General features: G+C 39.5%; 2 protein-coding genes across 4 annotated transcripts in view; both read left to right on the top strand.

The window, feature by feature from the left end:
* The window catches only part of MRPS9 (mitochondrial ribosomal protein S9), a 42,467-nt gene extending 36,749 nt beyond the window's left edge, over positions 1 to 5,718 (top strand). For 2 of the 3 annotated variants that reach the window (XM_007433066.4, XM_025169724.2), the window contains exons 9-11: positions 635 to 743; positions 2,158 to 2,327; positions 2,620 to 2,813. In XM_007433066.4, coding sequence (XP_007433128.1) covers positions 635 to 743; positions 2,158 to 2,327; positions 2,620 to 2,711 — 371 coding nt within the window. In that variant the 3' untranslated portion in view covers positions 2,712 to 2,813. Of the gene's footprint in view, positions 1 to 634; positions 744 to 2,157; positions 2,328 to 2,619; positions 2,814 to 5,438 lie in introns of those variants that run through there. The other variant, XM_015888899.3, reaches the window with a different exon arrangement.
* A 3,698-nt stretch (positions 5,719 to 9,416) lies between these two features.
* GPR45 (G protein-coupled receptor 45) lies at positions 9,417 to 21,211 on the top strand. The gene is made up of 2 exons (XM_007433070.3): positions 9,417 to 9,865; positions 19,214 to 21,211. The coding sequence occupies exon 2, from the start codon at positions 19,414 to 19,416 to the stop codon at positions 20,575 to 20,577; it is 1,164 nt and encodes a 387-aa protein (XP_007433132.2). The 5' UTR covers positions 9,417 to 9,865; positions 19,214 to 19,413; the 3' UTR covers positions 20,578 to 21,211.

Genomic DNA, 21,211 nt, shown 5'->3' with positions numbered 1-21,211 from the left:
GAAAAATAAAGCAAAAGAAATCTCTCTCCATATCTTATTTTACTGAGGCCTTTTTGATAATGAATATTACTAATTGCTGCTTTCAGAGATCTGCGTAAACCTTTAATTGTAGAAAGATGCTAATATCTCCCATTTGCTACAAAATAGTGCCAAGTTAACCATTTCTCCATACCAGGCTCTGTAGGCAACACTTAAGAAACTTGTATAAGCCTGGAGTAAAAAAGAATCCCACTCAGTAGTCAGTACTGTTAGAGTTATGTTTGAGATAAATTCTTTCTTTTTCCCTGAGCTGAAAAACTGAGGAATATTAATCATAGAGAAGCAGAAGACTGGCCACTTGAATGGTCCCCAGCCTGGCCCAAGATTAGAATTTAGACTAATTTTGGATAACTTAGGCCACTTTTCCACCTCCCAAATAGAAATTTAGGCCTAGTTCTTGTGTTGCTTCTAGTCAGGAAAGGATATGATATGACATCTTTGGAATTCATCTTTGAAAGAATGTCTATTTTATTTCACTCTTGCTAGAGTTTCCCTTTCAAGTATCTCTTTTCAGAGATAGTTGCATCTCTGTTCAGCATTTTGAAATGCTAAACATGAAATAAATGTATAGAGGGTTGTTGTTGTTCTTTTCAAGGCAACAGAAAGTCAGCAAAAGCAACTGCTACTGTTTATGGAAATGGAAGTGGAAAATTCACTATAAATGGAGACGATTATTTACTTTACTTCCCAGTGTTGCAGGACAGGTGAGTGTTAAAAAAAAAAAAGCCTTTGTTGCTAAAACCAAATTTTTAATGGCATTTTTCTAAAAAATGTTTTCATGTATTTTTTAAGTTAAGAAAAATCTTCAAGGTATCTTACTTTCCTATTGTATAACCAAATTTGAAAAGTTGAATATACATGTGAAAATGTTAGTAAAATAACTATTTCAAATACTTCTGAATGTTGGCACCTCAAGATGTGTTGGACTGTAATTTCCATTGCCTTCAATCAATGTATCAATACAATCTGCAGATCACAGGAGTTGTAATCCACACATCTGGAAAGCTCCTATTGAAAAACATTAGATTCTTCAATAGAAATGTGAACTTTACAGGATGGGGAGACAGGTGGGGGAAAGAATGAACTTGGAAATTTGCATGAAAGAGCCTGCCACTATTCTGTGCCATCCTTTGCTCTCTTGAAACTTCTATGCATATGAATTACTCCATGAACTAACTGTAAAAATTTCCATGTACTGTGAGAATTATTTATGCAAATCTATTTATAGAGTTTAATCTGTATTTAATAGAGATATAATAGATCCTAATCTAATTAAGCTTGAGCACAGATTTAGTGAGAATAGACTTCTCAGAGGTGCTGTTTACGTAAAAAATGTACTACATTGGGTTAAAGATAACCATTTGCAGCTTCTTCTAAAAAGGTGACAGATTTACTGTATGTTAGTTCAGGCATCTTCTGTGCCCAAGTGCATTTCCTTTTGCAGGTCTAGATACCTGGTAGCATTCTGTGCCACATCAGCCCATCAGAAGCTTATTAAAATGCCTGTGATTGTTGCCTGTGAAATTATAAACCAAGAAAAGGATATTTATACACCTTGAAAACCATAATTTGAGACTAACAAAGTCCATTTGGCTTGGGAAAAAGAGTAATGAATGCCGGAGGCTTAGGGCGTCTGTCCATTTTTTAGTTTTGTGCTCATTGCTTCTCTTGCAAATGAGTTTGGCTTAGGTATTATTTTAAGAGCCTTTATTTGTCCTTAAATATTGACAACATAATCTTCCTTATTATTACACAGTCCTGGCTATCACTGTACTGATAAAAAGTAGGCATTTTTTGGTGTGGATATATTTAAATAAGAAAAAGTGTTGGAGTGAATGAGCGGTAGGGGTGTGGGAAACATTTTGAATTCAAATTCTTGAAGTTGAAACAGTTGATTTATGTTCAAAATGGGCTGTTTTGTTCATTCTAGAAATTTTGCAAGTTCAAATTCAGAGCATTTCAAAGTTGAGACGTTATGCACATCTCTGAGCAGCACTTGAGTATGTGATTATATATTTCCATGGACAGATCACTAGAAAATTTTTTTCATAGTTTACTAGACCATTCTTACCTGATTTTAACTCCTTTGCATTGTTATTCATATGTGGTGCTTTTCAGAGAACAGCTGATGTTTCCATTCCAGTTTCTTGATCAATTGGAGAAGTATGACGTGATCTGCTCTGTATCTGGAGGAGGAAGAAGTGGACAGGCTGGAGCAGTTCGCTTAGCCGTAGCAAGAGCTTTATGTAGTTTTATTTCTGAAGATGAAGTGGAATTCATGAGGCAAGGTAATAAAAAGTATAAAGAGAAAAATGTATTAACTTTTCCTAAATTATAAAATTCAGTATGTTGTTCCTGATTACTTATCTCTAAAAACTGTAGTCTCTGCTATTCAACATTCCAACAAACTGTTTAAAATGAAGCAAATGCCTGGGACTTTCTAATATTATAAACCAAAGTTCAAATACTAGATAAATGCTAATCTCTCTTTGATTTCCCTTAGTTCTTATGGTTAAGTCCCCCCTTTCTCTATTCCAAATTTGATTAAACTATATACATTTCTTCCTCCTCTCCCTGCAGCTGGTCTCCTCACTCTTGATCCACGTGTGAGAGAACGGAAGAAGCCTGGCCAAGAAGGAGCCCGCAGAAAGTTCACCTGGAAGAAGCGCTAAATCTGAAAATGAAACTGTGTATGAAAATGTTACGTTTTATAGGAATCTATCTTTGTAATTAAACTATCTTTGTAATTTAAATTAAATTTCCCTTCCCTTCCATCCATGTCTTTTCTTATTAATTATATAAGAAGCATTAACCTGTGCAACCACTAGATATCAAAAATATCTACTAATCAGTTGGAAATATTAGACTACCTTAGTAGCAAGTTGCCATTTTAACAAATCATCCAATGAGAATTTACACCATAAAGTCTGAAAGTGAATAATGAAGGTATTTGTTCAGGCAGGCCCTCCAGAGTTGTGAAAGGGCAAATGAAAGGTGCTATGTGTTACTCTTCAAGAACTTGAAGAAGCTGCTGCTACTAAAGCTCTAAATTAATTATGTGTTTAGACATAAGATCAGATCAGTGTCAACTCTTAGCAACAAATAGTTGATTTTCTCCAGGATGATCTGTCCCCACCCTGGCCCTTCAGGTCTTCCAACATGCACCCATCATGTTGGAAGACCTGTAATTGAGTCCATCAACCTGGTTGTCCTCTTTCTTTTCACCTTTCCCAGCATTATTGATTTCTCCAGAGAACTAGTTTTTTTTTAAATGTGTCCAAAATAAGATAGTTTGAGCCTAGTGATTTGTGCCTCAAGTGAGACTTCTGGATTGATTTCTTTGATAATCTGTTTGTATTCTTGGCTATCCATAGTATCCCTAGGAGTCTTCTCCAGCACTGAGATTTGAAAGTGTCAATACTCATTCTGACCTGTTTCACTTCCATAGCATATCACAGGGAAAACCACTGTCTGCACAATTCTGATCTTTGTAGGTACAGACACATCCCAACATCTGACTATCTTTTCCAGGGTCTTCATTGCTAGTCTGCCAAATACTAGTCTGCAGTGTATTTCTTGTCTTTGCTATTGATAGTTGATCCTAAAAGGCAGAAGCTACCCACCATTTCAATATCTTCATTGTCAATTTAAGACTGCTTGCTGTCCTGTTGTCATTAGTTTAGTCTCCATATTTTTATTCATTTTATGTATTAATCCAATTAAACGGCTATCCATCTATCTAAGAAACTCTGGCAGCAAACAAAATGAAAACAGAATTTCATTAAAACAAACAAACAATTAACACTGCATTGAGGCTCAGAAACATGAAACGGATAGACACATACTTCCATGCCGGAGTTCTCAGGCTAACATGATTTGCTGGCAGTCGGGCAGCATAAATTTAATTCCTCCTCCTCCTCCTCCAGACTTCATCCTGGCCTGGGAAAAAAAGCCAGGTTTTCACAGTCTTGCAGAAGAGTAGGAGCTATCCATATTTCAGCAGGGGAGGCTATTCCATAATTTTATCTTAGTCCCATTTTTTCGATGTGCTTAAATTTCATTAGCAGAGGTTGCAGGTTGCATTTTCAGCTAACAGTAGTGACATCAACACAGCACAGGTTGTTGATGTTTCTCCTCCTATTTAAAAGCACTCCAAACCAGCTACCCTGAATATATTTTCAGCGTATAAAAGCTCTGTAATACTTAATGTGGAAGGTGACAAATGTTCCTTGAAATAATAACCCATTGTTAGATAAAACAACTGTACAAAATGTTTCTAAATAACAAAATAATCACATTATAGGGAAGGACTAGATCTATATGAACTGACTTTCTCTAAGATATTACATAAAATTTTAAGTAAGCATGGAGATTATGGCAATATTGTCATGTGTAAAATACATAATGGCATGCAGGAAGTCCCCAGTTTAAGAACGAGTTCTGTTCCCAAGGTCTGTCCTTAAGTTGAATTTGTATGTAAACCAGAACAGTGTTATTGAACAATACTGCATAAGTAGTATTGTGTAATGACTATTTAACTTGAATCATTGTGTATGTAACTCGAATTTTGCTACAGTAGGCTCTGTTCTTAACTATGGGTCGTCTGTAACCTGGGCGTTCTTAACATGGGGACTACCTGTATTTTTCTAATCTTAATCCATTAAATATATTTTAAAAGTCATAATTGTCAAGCATTATTGCTGATTGCTAGTACATGTTTTTGCCACAAGATGGAGCTCTTTACAGCAACCAATAAAATTAGCTTTCCCAAAGGAAAAATTTAAAAAGTAGGGAAAACTTGTAAAATTGTAATGAACTGTATCAATGTATATACTGAAGCCTATTTAAATACTAGGCTTGGTTATTATTAAAACCCAAGTAGTTATCTAGATTTATTTTCTTATTCCTTCATTCATCTTGGTATTGAATTCCATAGATTTTTAAAACTTTTTTTGAGTTATGGATATAGTGAATTCATTAGAAATACTCCTTTGTAACATTTTGATAACTACAAAGGTGCCCCTATTTATTGGGCAGCAGATTTACTACAGCTAGTTACAAAAGCAGCAGGCAGCATCTAAGTGCACACAAAAGTAGAAGCAAGAATTATCTGAAACCAAAGAGTGATTTTTATTCTTTCCAACCCTACAGATTGATGGTGAGAAATGATGTAAGTGCCCTGGAACTCCTTCTCTCGGTAGAATAAGTCTCCAGAACAGAATGGGATCAAATTTGGCATGATAGGAGATACTTGCAAACAAAAGCTTGAATTTGAAAATGGGCTGGAAAAAAACATTCCAGAAAAAAATCCCCCAAGCTTTGCTAGGAGGGAGGGAGTTGGGCAGCCGCTCAGAATTTTCCATTCGTCGGTTTTAAATCTTACCCCTTTTCCCTCCTAGTCATGCAACATAGAACAGACCATATGTGGCCCAACCAGCGCACAGATACACAGCATGATAGAAGAGCAGAAACACAAGCAACACATACGTGCCTGCCATAATTAGTCTCTAGGAAAAAGCATGCACGCACCACCCAGATGCTGCACGTTACTTCATTATGCAGAAGAAAACAGATGTATCCAATGGTCTTTCTGGTGAAGAGACAGGAAGAATTTCCAGAAGCCATGTTCTGCATGCTGTCTCTGCCTTGTTTTTCTTCTGAATGATTCATTAGTAGATTATTAAATAAATGTACATCTATTATGATTAATTACTAAGAATTATTGCTCCTATATACTGTAGGGCTTGGCTTGTCTAAGTAGTGTTCCTGCCAGGGCTGTAGCAGAGACTGGGAAGTCAAAACCATCTGGGGAGGCGGTGATAGCAAATCATTTCCATGTTGTTGCCAAAAAAAAGTTACATGGACATATTCAATGAAGTCACTTAGGGGCAAATGCAAGTTGAAAGAAGATTTACAATTTTTACAAACAATTATTGCAGGGATGGCTCTGCAAAAGATGTACCTTAATGAGAAATACTTGCTAAAGTTGGAGCAGTCACATTGGTTATCGAAGGGGAGGCACAGCCAATCCAGACTTCATTTACTTATTTAATTTCTATACTGCCAAATCACTACAGACTTGCCGAGATTAATAAGATAATTGACAAAAAAAGTGTCCATGGTAAATATAAATAAAACAACTAGTAATTAAAGTTGTAACAATGCAACGATAAATTATAATAGTGACAATGAAAACTAAATAAAACCAAATGAAATAGAATCAGGAATTACATCGCTATAAGTTGTTCAACGCAAAATAAATTGATGGTGATGACAAACTCTTCAAATGTTCTTCAAAAAAGTTCCATCTTCAGTAGCTTCAGGAACATTAGAAGAGATTGAGCAAGCATTAATTTTAAGGAGACAGTACTCCACAAAGCCAAAGCAGCAGCTGAGCAATAATTCCTCTTATTTCATAAAAGTGGAGTATGACCAAAAGCTTCATAATTCTGTTACCATTCAACGCATAATATGTGACGGTGGGAGTTGGATGAAAGGTAGTGTCAGAATGAAGCTCTGGGTCTTTACTCACATGGATCTTTTAGCAATCAAGTAACTGGTTTAAATAACACTAACTAGAGTTAAACAAGATAGTAACAGAAGGATAATTAGGAGTGGTTAAGTTACTAGCAGCCAAGTAGCTAGTTTGGCCAGAAGAGTAATGTCTAAAAAATTACTTAATTTGTATTCCTAAACAAATATAAAACAGATACTTCTGAGGAGGAAAAATCTGTACCCCAAAGCTGAAACACTGTTCTATCAACAGCAAGCTTGTTATTGTACTTTATTCAATTTACCACTTGACCACTTTAGGTTCCACATCAAACTATTTTTGTGTGTTTCCAAACATTATACCTTAGACTGGGGTTATCTATAGCTTCCCCATGTTCCACTAAATCAAGTAATTAAAAAAAACCTAAAGTTCCCAATTAAAAAAAAAAAGATTTAGCGGCAACAGCTAAATCAGGAGGGATCTTCTATAACTCACTAGAGGAACATATTTCCCATTATTTCTTCCATATACCCAAGCAATCTGTTAATACCTGACATGGTTATCTTTTAGATTAGCAAATATAAAATGAAAAGATTCTTCTGGGTGGCAGAAAGACAAGCCTCTGACAGTGGGGTGAAACATCTTTGAAAGGACTTCTGCAGATTTGAAATTTTGATTGGAAATGGGAAAGGTAGCAATCTGGCCATCAGTGCAGCTGTTCCAATGCAGGTATCATATGATCCCTGTGTCTTGGACTGGTTAGCAAGCTACTTGCCACATTTCATTGCAATTTCTGGTCCTTTTCAAGGGTAGCCCCATGCAGAGAGCACTGCACTATCAATCTGTGATGTAACCCATAGAAGGGTGGGTAACCAATGCCAAAGCTGATTGGCTGAGGAAGAGATGCAGCTGGCTCACTCAGTGTAAGTGCAAAATTGTTCCTTGCCCCAGCTATCATCTGCCAACCTAGTGAATCATATTCATTGCTGGCATGAGTGGCTACTACCAGTTTAGAGTTTAAATTAAAAAAATAAGGCATGGTTTGGATTGGGGAATGGGGGTTAAACCCTTCCCTGATATAAGAATGACTCATCTCACCACTGATGCAGCCTTTTAAAATAAGCATTTTATTTCTTTCCAGTCCTCCTTGGTATTGTTTCTCCACTCAGGTGTCAGCTTAATAAAGGTTTGTTTGTTTCTCCTGTGATTGCTAATTACTTAGGAGTGAATAAATCCGAGACTATATTAATCAAAATGCTAAGATAAATGGGTACTCTCACTCCGGTGGGAGGAAAAATGCTGGCGGCGCCTTGCAAAAAGGAGTCGGGAGCAGTTGCCGGTAAGCGGGAAAAACCGCGCGCACCCGAAAAGGGCGCGAAGCAACGGAAACCCCGCCTCCTGCGCTCGCCAGCTGGGCTCTGCTCTAGGAAGGAGGCTCTGGCAAGCCACTTCCGAAAAACAATTGCCTTGAAAACGGCAAGGACTCGTCCAAGCAGTCACTGCAGGGTCAGCAATGACTGAGCGTAGACAAAAAATAAATAAATAAATAAATAAAATAAAGTAGGACAATCAGTTCTGGGCTGCAAAAGATCCAGATGACCACAAGATGGCAGGAAAGAGAATAGAAATCTCTACCTCTTTGCTGCCATCCTGTGGTTGACCAGATTTGACAGTTCTACCTAAACAAGCATCTCTTGATTCGTATCCATTTATCCTTCCTTTCTAACCTTGTATGTGGAGTCCCTCAAGGCTACATTTTGTCTCCCCTGCTTTTTAAGATAATCATAATTGTGAAAGATCATAGAATAGAGTGGCCTGTTTTGGATTCACATTCTCCAGGAAGAGTAGCCTTAGTGGCCAGAAGTGTGTTTCAGCAGCTTTGACAAATACAGCATCTCTATCCAGTCCTACACAACCACCTAAAAACAGCAGTATTTCTACAGGTAATTGCCAAACTGGATTTCTGTGTCACACTTAACATGGGGGTGCTTTGTGTGACTCAGAAGCACCAGTCAGTTCAAAATGCTGCAGCCAGATGGGTTTCTGTTTATTCTGGAGAGACCGTGTTACACCAGCTCTGAAATCTCTACCTTAGTTACTGATGCGTTTCTGGCTACAAGATAAGATGATTATTATTTTTAAAACCTTGAATGGCTTGGGTTCAGGACTCTGAAAAGAAAGCTTTGCCTACAATATTTGTACTCCTTCCTTAGATAATCTGGGGGTTGCTCCAGGGACAGCCAGTTCATTTAAACGACAATATCTCCCCCCCCCCCAACTTTCCCCCCCTTCACTTTTAAATTAAATTCTGTCATGCAGCATTTTAAATCTTGCTTGCTGGGCCACTAGAACATAAGTATCCTATTTTGACAGTGATCAACCAGACCTGACAGCCATTCAGCAAGATCGTGAAAATAGAAATGGTTCATTTTGCAGAATATAAGTCTTCTATTATTTTTTTCTTCTTCTTTTGCTTATATGCACTTTCTTTTCAGGTGACCAAGTACGTTTCAGTCACAGTAAACTCCTATCAGATCATTGAGCTGCTTCAGGATAAGTGACTGTCCTAAAGGATTACCTTAAAACTCACATTTTCGGCGCAGGAATGGCCAAAGATCCGATTAGATTGCTCTTTTATACCGATGCTTTGTTACCCATTACGCTAAAAAGATTTCATACTGCTCCTGGATGCGCTTTTGCAGAGGTGAGGGATTAAGCTCGTGGCTCCGGCCCCTTCCGCTCTTGTACATCAGAGCCTCAGGGCGAGCAAAAGCCGCGAATGCAGATTCGGTGACACGTTGCTTTTCACACTCGCCGGGAAGTTGTGTCCCCACTGCCCAGGGAACTCCTTTTACCTCGAGTTGCTCACTCGGTGGAGCCAGGTCGCCCCGTGCGCCGCCACATGCGTGAAACCCAGGTTCCACCTTTTGCATCGGGAATACCATCCCCTCGAATTCTGACAGACCTTTTACCTGAAACCTTTCCCCCCTCCCTTCGAGGCCTGCAGGGGGCGCGCTCCCCCGACTCCAAGGATCGCGCGCTTTGCTGCTGGGGGGCTGCTGGAAAGGAGCGGAGGGACGCCGGCGCCGCAGCCCCCTGCACGTAGCAGTGCGCAGCTGTTCTCCGAAGCCGGGGAGGGCGCGTGCGCGCTGCCCGGACGCTTGCAGGCTTCAGCGAGGTTTCGGGCGGGGGCGGGGCCGGGGGGAGACGGGGAGGCATCTGCGGCCGCGACGCCTGTTCTGCCGGCCTCCAGTCCCGCTCTGAGGCTGAGCTGCGGGACCGTCCGGCGCTCTCCCCCGCCCGGGCTCCGAAATCTCGGCGCTGCAAAAAATTGTAAGCTCCGCAGCTTGTTTGGGTGAATGGCGTGCCGGGCAGCGGCAGGCTGGCGCGTGGGCGCTATTTGATCTGAGCGGGAGCCGTCCTTTCGCCACCCAGACCTCCCGCGGGGACTGGGAGTGAGCCGCCCCTGGTGGGGGCGAGCTGGGGGTGGGCTAAGTCGGTGGGTGCGAGTTTCCTTGAATTGCACCGAATTCTGTAAGATGCGGACCAAATACTGCGGTAACGGAGGAGCCGGAAAGGCGGCCGGCTCTGTGTTATATAACCATTGCTCCGAGGTCGTTAATTTCCTTTTGCCGTTACTTCATAAACCGCAGATTGCATTCTAGCACACGATGCGGCATGGCCATCCAAACCAAAGGAACTGATGCTGGGTGCTGTCTTGTTTTTGCTTTCTTCCCAAGGGGAGGATGTCTGATGGTCATCTTAATGAGGAAGGAACTTTCCTGTAATTATGACTTCCTTGAGGTCTTGTTCTTTTTTATCTGCCACTAGTGCAAAAATCTCATGTCCAAAAGTTTTCACGCACACGCACACACACTCCCTATGGGTATAATTAATTGGTGCAAAATCCTTGCTGTGATTAGGGCATCCATAACAACTGATCAATAATCCTAACCCTAATTTATTGGGGGGGGGGACCGTGAGAGAGCAGTAATCGATTGGTGTGTGAAACTCACTGGTGGGCAAAAATGTTTGGTGGGCAAAAAAGGAACGAGCCCTCCATTGAAAAATGAATTGTGGTCTGTGGAAAACCCCACTATGCATTGTGGTTATTATAACTTGACTTGGTTTCAGAAGACAGGCAAGAGGGACAGATCTGACCCTTCCACTACTCTGAAAAGCCTTGCTCCTTCAGCGACCTGTTGTCAGTTTAATGATATCGCTGATCTCCTTTGAAAGATTTCCAAAGTATGAATCTAGAACATTCCCCAGCAATTTCTGAGGAATGGATCAGGATAAGGCCCTTTTGTACATTACTGTACAACAGTGGGACGGTTTACTTATGGAGGTTGTGGGTTCTCCGTCTGGAGGTTTTCAAGAAGAGATTGGACAGCTACCTCTTGAAGTTGGTTTAATTGATTTTCCTGCAGATTGCAAAGGGTAGTCTTCGCGGTCCTTTCCAATTCACTTGTTCTATGTATGCTTATGTAATTACAATGCTTTCTTGTTCAGAGAAAATGTACTTATAATTTTAATATAGTAGGAACAACAAAACTACTTATTAGGGTGAAAAAATTACGGGTAGAGTGATTCTTGTGCATCATGTGCCACTGTTAGGAACAGTTGTCGCAAAGTCAGCTTAATATTATAAGTAGGCCCTTGTTTCAATGTTTCTTCATTCAGACTTCTCTTTCTGTGTAAAAATTTGGTTGCTATGGAGGAGGTTCAGCTGAGACTCTTCTTGATGTTTAGCTTCGTGCATGCAACAAGTTTCTTGTATGATTATCGCATGCCAATTCATACGTGTTTCTTATTTGTGGAGATTTATTTACTGCTTTATTGACTCAGGTTTCTAGGATGCTTCTGTCATACACTGAAAGGATTAAAACAATCAACAATCCAAAATCCATTCCAGAAAAGAGAAGAACCTTACTGTAGGAGAGATGTAGTCACAGGGTCAAGAGTATGTGGGTCCCATGCCCTATAAACTACACTGAACACCCTATAAAATACCTGGTATTCTAAAGACTTTTATTTTCTCTGTATGCCTCAGTAGGAGAGCATTACGTATTTGGAAAATTATTGTTTTCCTACTTTAAACCTGAAAAAAGCTCATGGGATTCATTTTGGGCCCAGAGACATTCTTGGAATAAATATGATGCTTTGCCTCATGTCAACTGCTCACTTTTTAAAGAAATTAAAAATTGCTTATAGATGTAGAAAGTTTGGCAGATGCCAAAGGTACATAGGGGCACCGTGTTGGGAATTCCAGGAGTTGATTATCTTCAGGGTTTTTTCTTTCTAAAATATGACCTCTAGTGGTGACAACTCTCATTAGCCAGATTTCCAGATTGTTGAACACTATCCATTTGGAGCTATTATAAGGATTCATTTTCCTTTCCAGATTCCTTCACTGTTATTAAAAACAAAAATACTGGAGATGGAGTAGTTATTTTTTGTTTCTCTTTTGATATAGATCTTTATGAAATATTTTCCAGCCCTGAGTCATTCCTTAAAAAGAGCAATTAGTCCTATCACACTGAGCAGGTTGAATGTTTGTGTGGTTTTATAAGCAGATGATATTCTGTTGTATGTGAATCTGAATGACTTGCACTAAATTTAGCTTTTATGATAGGAGAGTAACGATTTTAAAATTAATCTATTAAAGGTCACGGTAGTTGTGTTTGATTTATTCATGAAGTAAACAATTGCACATTACATATAAATGGCAAAAATTAAATCTAGTAGATGAATTTGTATACCTTGGCTGAATGCTTACTAAAGATGGGAAGATGGATGGAAAAATGTAAAGATGTGCAAATGCCCTAGCAGCTGCTTAAGACTTCCCTAGAGTGAGTGTGTATCCCCTTCAGGTCAGTTTTGGACTCCTTGTTGCTGCCTGGAGTAATCCCTGCAATTTTCTTGGCAAGGTTTTTTTGGAAGTAGTTTTCCATTACCTCTTTCCTAGGGCTGAGAGTAACTGGTCCAAGGTCACCCAGCTGGCTTTGTGCTGAAGGCAGGACTAGAACTCATGGTCTCCTGGTTTCTAGTTTGACGTCTTAACCACTACACCAAACTGGCTCCCTAGATTTTTCTCAGCTGAAATCTGGATCAACCTAAAAGAGCTGGGGTTCGCTTCAGTTGGATTATGACTCACCTTGAATGTTCTAGTCCAATTTTTCTCAACCATGGCAACTTTAAGATATGTGGACTTCAACTCCCAGAATTCCCCAGCCAGCCATGCTGGCTGTTGAAGTCCACATATCTTAAAGTGGCCATGGTTGAGAAACACTGGTCTAGTCAAATGCTGAGCTGTGGAGAAAACACATTTTTTTCTTTGTCAACACCCACTGAGTGACCAGTATAAAGGAAGTATGATTAGATCTTTGGCTCATGCGAAGAGAATGAATGAAGATTGACTCACAAAACATACATGAAAGAAAAGTAAATGGGTTGAGGGGAAAGGAAGGGCTGGGAAAGTTGTGTTGTTGGAGTTGATGAAATCCTCAAAAGGAACAAGGTGAGAAGTTTGAAGAACATAGTGAAAGCTAGTATGGTAACAGATGGAGAAGTATGGAGATGTGTAGTGGATGGTGTTGATGGAAACCTCATTCTTTACTTTTACCCAATTTCTTTTTCTTATTACTAACTGTTTTTCTGCATTTTGCATACTGTTGCTTAACCTGGAAGGGAACAGCATGATAAGTATGTTTATGTGTATTACATGGTCCTACAAATTAGTTTTCTTGAACATTATTATTCATCTTCCCATCTTAAACTGATCTCCCAGTTTCTAGGTGACCAACCTACTACCTTTCTGGCTTTAGTAAGTTGACTTTTATTTTGCTTTCTGCTTTCTCTGCTCCCTCTCATCTATACAGCAGCATCTGCAGGGAAGGTCAGAATAGTTGGTGGTCACAATGGCACAGTTGAAGCACTGCCCCTTGGTATAGGCATGATGTTAATGCATATTCAGAAAGGGCAGGATTTTGACTGCACGGTCATGACTGCCATCATGCCTTTTTTGACTCCCTTTCCCTGCAGAGACCCCTGCATCTACCCATATCATCTTACTATATTAGTTTGGGAATTATACATTGGTTTCAGTGTCATACATTTTGTCCAAAATCTTCAGATTGCTAGCTTTCAATATTGCTAGTTCTCAACATAACTACAGGTACCAGGATTCTGTAATCTGTAGCCATGATAAGCTGTAATGTATATAAAAGAATCCAAAGCTTGGCCAAATGGATCCATATTACTCTAGGAATCAGTGCTCTGCCCCTTCAGATGCATCAGCTGTACTAAAAATCACATTTTAAGAAAACCTGACTTTTCATCTAAGGAGGCTGATGGTCATCATATACACAAAATAATTTGTTCCCCACTTCTGATGCAACTCACTGTTTGAAAAATTATGATACACGTCAGCTGAAGTGTTATGCATTCGATAGCTGAAATCACTTTAGCTTGGGATGATTTTCTAAATTAAAATAGCATCATGCACAGAATAATCAACAGCTTCCATATTTTTCAGTTGCCTCTGTGTATGAGCTACACAAAATTGCTTTAAAATGTGAGTAGTGGCGTTTGATAGATTTTGCCCAATTTTCAACGACTCTTCTTTTGAATGGTGAACATAAGAATTATGCTTGGAGAAAACACTCAAATCAAGTATTTACAATTCAATTTTATGCAAGGTAACCATGGAGCATCTGCCCTAACATTCACAAATTGCTTTGACATTTGAATGCAGAAGTAATTTGTCAGCTCTACTAAAGATCTATCTGGATTTAAAAAAGCAAAAGAAAACATTCCAAGCCAGGTTTGCATATACATGTTAATTACTTCACTTCTCATCCACACATACAAATCATCAGAGATACCACAGAGGGAACATTCATGTTACCTTATATTAAGATAATATGGTTTTGCAATGGAATTGATAAGCACATTCATTTGCAAATCAAGTCAGAGAAATCAAACATGGATGTATATATCAGGTGGACTGGCATCTAATCTAGGATAAATATATTCCCTGTGAATAAATGGCATTATTCCTTCAGTTACTAATTAAAATATTTTTTCAAAATGTAGGATAGGATTCAACAATAACAAAAATGGACAAAAAAATTAATAAGCATCAAAGGTAAAGTATTTAAAGTAGAACAGGGCTGGAGGATGTGTGGGACTATCATTGTGACATGCAGAAGCGCATAAATGCTATTCCTTACCAGAGGATTTCTGAGTGAGCTTGCAAGTGAAGCCTAGCTAAGGCTTGTTGTGACCTACGGTGGCTCGCACAATTGTCTTCCTTGCAGAGGGTTGCCTTGCTGAGATGTTCCATTGATCAGAGATGGTCATTATCACAAGGTGTAAATGGAAAACATTCCTTTTTGTCCAATATTTAACAAAGCATATTTATTTAAAAGCATTAAATATGAACTGAATGTTTCAGTTCAACAGGAAGGTTTAGAACTGCCAGGTGAAGTGGCTCGCTTAAATATTGCCCACACATCTTTGTCCTAGCACTTTTTTTAAAGGTGCAGTTTTTAATTGCTCCGAGGAAGCCTAAAGCCAGGGGTGGGGTTCTATGGCCCCCTTTCAGTGGCTTCTTTCTCAGATTTTTTGCAGAAAAAATCTTTTCCAAAAATATTTGGAAAGCATTTTATGAGCAGCCCATGACTTAATTTCTTTAGATATGTATGCATTTGTTTTTAGGCTGAAGCCCTTCCTAAATCAGTTTTTTTTTAAATTATTGCTAAAAAGTGAACTGTACAGTGTAACATTGTAAATGAAAACAGCAACCATCTCAAAACTTTTGAGATCAAAGCAAATTGCAGCCAAATCAAATTCAGCAATCAGAAAACTGATCTCCTCTTGCGGGGATAGATGGATGGATGGATGGATGGATGGATGGATGGATGGATGGATGGATGGATGAACTATTGAAAAGATTCTGTTTATGGAAATTGCCAGGTAGTACACATGATGGATACTTGAGATGGCATGGGACATGGGCATGTTTGTATTGATGCCAGTGGCCCTTCACTTAACTTGGTCTCATTTAGGGTTTGAAAGGCAACCACCAGTACCCTCAACCATGCAAAAAATCAACATGGAACAAACTTCACTTGAAAGAGGTCATTCTGTGAGATTTTGTCCACCTGACATGGACAGGGTGAATATACAAGAGCAAATATTTTCTGTGGTTAAGACTTTGATATGTCAACTGCAGTTTTTTACTTTACATCTCAGCCCTAAATTTATTGATGATGTCTCAAAACACCCTCCGGTATTCTTGTACCAATTCACTCTATACAGATAAATAATATATAATTTTATAACATAAAAAATCTCAGCAAGTAGCAATACTTGGCCAACCTTCTCTACACTTGGAAGCTAAGGAGAGTCATGGTTGGTTTGTACTTGAATAGGATATCAGCAGGAAATTCCAGGGCTGTAGACTGGAAGTTGGAAAATATCCTAGAAGATAACAAATTCCTTCTGTGATCAAAAAGAAATTCCAATAGGAATCAAGTTTGACTCAAGGGATCCTTTACCTTTATTAGAATAAACCTAACCAATATTGCTGTGCAATTAAAATTCTGTGAACTTCCCCATTCCTTTTTATAAGTGTGTGATCTGTGACACAGAGAATTGTAGGCCAAGCTTTATAGCTTATGATTTACCTATGTTCTTGTTTGTGGCTTCCTGTCCCCAAAACCTTACCTCAACCTGCTTCCCTCTAGATATGCTGGAGGTCGGGATTATAACACCCAGAATTCCACCCTGCAGAGCTAAGATGTTGGAAGTTTTGGGAATTGCAGCCACAAACCCAGTTAGCCTTAATTTAAAACAGTTTTAAAACTGTTTTGCCTCAGTTATCCTGGAGGGAGTGGATAGCGATCCTATGAATGTATACTTTATTCACTTATTTAAATAAAACTACTTGACATTCAATCTGATCTGGCCAATTTGTCTCCCTCCCTTTCTCAGCATGCTTCGAGTGTTCATAGTTGTGGTGCCTTATCCATACCTCACCTGTGAGTACACAAAGTTTGAAGCACTGTCCAGAGATGGAGGTTTCAGATATTCCAAAAGTTGCCACTTCACTGTGGGACATAACGAAGCAATACAGTCACCAGAGTTTGTGTCAAGCTGCTATATAAGGCTAAATGCAACATTTTGAAATGAGATAGTGAACGTGTGTATGTTGGAATAGGATCTTGGAGGCTGGCCTTCTGTTTGTAACATTTATGTGCCACTTTTCATTCTTTCAAACATTTCTACTCATATCAGTTTCTCTGCTGATTCTGTACAATCTTGAATTTTCTCTAATAGAAGGGCCTTTTCTAAACGTAAAAAAAAAAAATAGGCACTTCTCTGATACTGCAGAGAAAAGAGAAAACTGTTATTCTGATGTATTAGTGTATATAGTTTAATGCAGGTAGTCCTCGCTTAACTACCACAATTGGGACTGGAATTTAGGTCGCTAAGCAATGTAGTCATTAAGTGAATCATCACGTGACCCAACCCAATTTTACCTTTTTTGTGGTACTCATTAAATGATTTGCTTTGGTTGTTAAGTGAATCATGTGGTCGTTAAGTGAATCATGCAGTTCCCCATTGATTTTGCTTGCCGGAAGCCAGCTGGGAGGGTCACAAATGGTGATCACTTGACCCCAGGATGCTAAAACCGTCATAATGGCGAGCTGCTTGCCAAGCTGGATTGTGATCATGTGACCATGGGGGCATTGCAATGGTTCTAACTTCGGGCACCAGTCATAAGTCACTTTTTTAGTGCCGTTGTAACTTCAAACAGTTGCTAAATGAACTGTTGTTAAGCGAGGACTATCTGTAATCCTAAATTTATCCTCTGTCTCCTTGATATGCTTTTCTTTACATTTGTCTCTTTAGAAAGAAATACTTCACTTTTGTGGAGAGTTTGCTCAACATTTGCTCAACTGTTACCCAAACACTAGCCATAGGAATGTTTAAATCTACCAACATCATGGCAAGATTTGCTTAATCTTTGATGTTATGTAACAGGGCAATCAATACATTTGAACCATAACAAGACACCAATTACACGTTACAAAGTTCTTTCTGCTTTGTGTAAGGCAGTTACAAATAGAAGAGCTCAACATCTGAATCTATTGCAAAATTCTGTGAACCAGGAATTGATTGCACAATACAGGATATACGAGAAGCCCCAAGTATCATCCTGTATTTTCTCTCTTTTTTTGCTGTTGAAAATCAGCCTTTCTGAAAAAGATGTAAGTTTACTCTCAAGAGATAGAAATTCCCTTAGTGTTGCTCTTCCATTTTCTAAAGACCTGGTGGATAGATAAACCTACATTTATCCTCCAGATAAAAATAAGGTGGAAGCAGAGAACTTTCCCATTTATTACCATGTTCCCAAGGTGGTCTTTCATGCTAAAGTCTAGCAACTAGAAAATATTAAGAGAGGTTTTTTTAACTGTGGGGTTCTAACACTATTTATTTAACTAGTTTTGATTTGGATCAAAGCCAATCATGTTAGAACAGACTGAGTAGTTTTTCTTCTGTTTCAGAGGGTTGTTTACTGGGGCTAGAATTCCCTGTGGGCCAGTTGGGTATTTTGGGTTTGTAGTCCCAAACAACTGAAAGGCTTGGTATTGAAAAAACTACACACACACACATATACACACCCAGAGCAAATCTTTCTGGTTTACTGATTATGGAATCAAGGCAGAAAGGATGAAAAAAATGTAATCCAAGCAAATGGTTATTGGGTAAACCAAGGTCCTTCATCTTTATTACCTAGTTCATTGCACCCTGGGAGAGTAATGCTATGGGAATACAAGGATGCTTTGATGGTCTTAACCACAATCTTCTGGTAAGCTGCCAAGCCAGGCATAATAATGCATTGGTTATGGCTTGCTGCAGTTCTAAAATGAGCAGATGAAATGTCAAAGAGCAGTGTTTTTGGATCATCTGCATTTGTGATGAAGTTTTCTATTGATGCGTATTACTCAAGATCATTTTAAAGGGCGGTTGTTTAAATCCTTCACAGATCTTCTGAAATAATGGATTTTCCCCCCCAAACCAGCTACAAAGTCAAGCCTGAGACAACAGCATCTAACCCACCATCAAATGAACCTTGTCATTCTGTGTGAAGAGATTAGGATGTGAATACAGTGGTCTCCCTGAGATTGTAGCTTCATGCTGCATGAAATCAGAAGGGGGAACCAGAGCAGATTGGTTGTGGGGCGGGTAGGAAGAGTGCAAGAAAATGGCACTAGATTTAGGCAACCAACTCCCTTTGGGACTTTACTAGCAATGGTGAAACTTCTAATCATTGTTCTCTCATTTGACTATAGAGATAGGGTAGGACTGGTTGGAGCTTTTGTGTGAGCTCAAGATGCTATTTCAGAAGTTAAGACACCTTTCAACTAAGTGTGATCCAAAATCAAGGTATACACTAAGTGTAGGGAAAGGTTACATAGCACCTATGGGGGTCTTCCAATCCCGCACACATGGTCTTTTGTATTTATGAAGTGCAATATTGATGCTTATGCTTTTTTACTTTATCTTATTGGGGGATGGGGGCACGCTTCAAAGTAAAATATTGGCCCTCAACAGCTTGCCACCTTTATTTTCTTAAATTTCAACTATTTCTTGAATATTTTTATCCAGTTTTCTAGATCTGAGCCCCTGGAGAAAAGTCCTTGGCAGTGGCTTCCTTGTTGTCTCTGTTCAGAAATGCAGGAGCTTGTACAACACCATGCTCTGATTTGTCAATGACCGCTGAAAATCTGTTCTACAGACCCCCTGAGGTGGACCCATTGTTGTCTAGAGTTGGGTGGCAAATACAATGGAAAAATGGCAGCAGCTGAATGGTTAGCAGGAAGATCCTGGTGGCCTTGCCAGTATTTTGTCCTGGAATGGCATGGAACAAGACACCTACAGACATGTTCTTTGCCTTTAATACGAGTACCCAGTTCACCGCCTCTGGTTCCACATCCTTGCCAGTCTCACTCAGGATATTAATGGCTACAGTAATGCTCCTCATGATTGCCATTGGATTCTTAGGCAACACCATTGTTTGCTTGATTGTTTACCAGAAGCCAGCCATGCGTTCAGCAATAAATCTGCTGTTAGCTACGCTGGCTTTCTCTGACATTATGTTGTCTTTGGTCTGCATGCCATTTACCGCAGTCACCATTATTACAGTAAGGTGGAATTTTGGAGCTCACTTCTGCCGCATATCTGCCATGCTTTACTGGTTCTTTGTCTTGGAAGGAGTCTCAATACTCTCAATCATTAGTGTGGACCGATTCCTCATCATCGTCCAGCACCAAGACAAGCTGAACCCTCACCGTGCCAAAGTCATGATAGCTGTTTCATGGGTCTTCTCATTCTGCGTCTCCTTCCCTTCCGTTGTTGGGTGGACATTTGTGGAAGTGCCAACCCGGGCTCCCCAGTGTGTCCTTGGGTACACTGAGTTCCCTGCAGACCGAGCTTATGCAGTGACGCTGCTTGTGGCCACTTTTTTCGTCCCTTTTGGCATTATGTTGTATTCGTACCTTTGCATCCTGAACACTGTCCGTCGGAACACAGTCCGGATCCACAACCATACAGAGAACATCTGCCTCAGCCAGGTGAGCAGGTTAAACCTGGTAGGACTGCAAAAGCCTCACCAAATTAATGTGGACATGAGCTTCAAAACTAGGGCTTTCACTACAATCTTTATTCTGTTTGTTGGTTTTTCCGTATGCTGGCTTCCACACACGGTCTTCAGCCTGATGTCTGTCTTCAGCCGACGGTTCTATTACAGCCCCTCTTTCTATATCATCAGCACTTACATGCTGTGGCTGAGTTACCTCAAGTCAGTTTTCAACCCCATCATCTACTGCTGGAGAATCAAGAAATTCCGTGAGGCCTGTCTGGAGTTCATGCCAAAAACATTTAAAATCTTTCCTAAAGTGCCTGGACGGACAAAACGGAGAATAAGGCCAAGTGCAATATACATCTGCAGTGATCCCCCATCTGGAGTTTAGAAATAAACCATGATCATGAATTTGTTAGGAACAAGAAACAACAGCTGATAGTAAGACAGGATTTGTTTTGGTCAAAATTTGGAATGAATCCAAGTTAGTTTTGTGGATACCTCTGGCTCATGGCTTGTTCAAGAAATTCTTTGATTATTTCTTCCACCATTTTCACTTGTTATTGTCCTGCATCTCTATGGACTGGCAAGAGGCTTGGGTGAAACACATAAACCCAGAATTCATATATAACAAGCCATGGTTAAAACAAGTTGGGGTTTGTAAGACAGGATCAAACCGTGATTTCAAATTATGCTTCATATTATGCTTTGTGGTCTCATAATGAACTCTTAGGTAGGTCATCCTGGTAAAAGAAATCCTGGGTCAGTGGTTATCAGTTCTGAAATGAGAAATATTTCTTCTAACACTGCCTTTGTTAATACCATCCTGCAATACTGTTTCATGTATTAGCTGTGCATCATATTTGAGATTTGTCCATGTTTTAAGTTGAATTATAGCACATTAACTTAATCTTACCCTCAGAATAACTAAAAGTGTGGTTTTATCAAATCTACTGCCAATAGTAACACTGCCTTTGTATTTTCTTCCGGTTAAAAGAATAAACATCAACATGCCTGCTTTTTTA

The sequence above is a fragment of the Python bivittatus genome, unplaced genomic scaffold, assembly GCF_059951505.1.
Source record: "Python bivittatus isolate LINGU-HERP-01145 unplaced genomic scaffold, Pbiv_v1 ctg000060_np1212, whole genome shotgun sequence".
Classification (NCBI taxonomy): Eukaryota; Metazoa; Chordata; class Lepidosauria; order Squamata; family Pythonidae; genus Python; species Python bivittatus.
Note: the sequence above shows the minus strand (reverse complement) of the source record. Positions and strands in the feature narration are given on the sequence as shown.

What these genes read in the sequence shown, in the direction of transcription:
- GPR45 (XM_007433070.3), top strand. Translation starts at nt 19,414, where the DNA reads ATGGTTAGCAGGAAGATCCTGGTGGCCTTGCCAGTATTTTGTCCTGGA.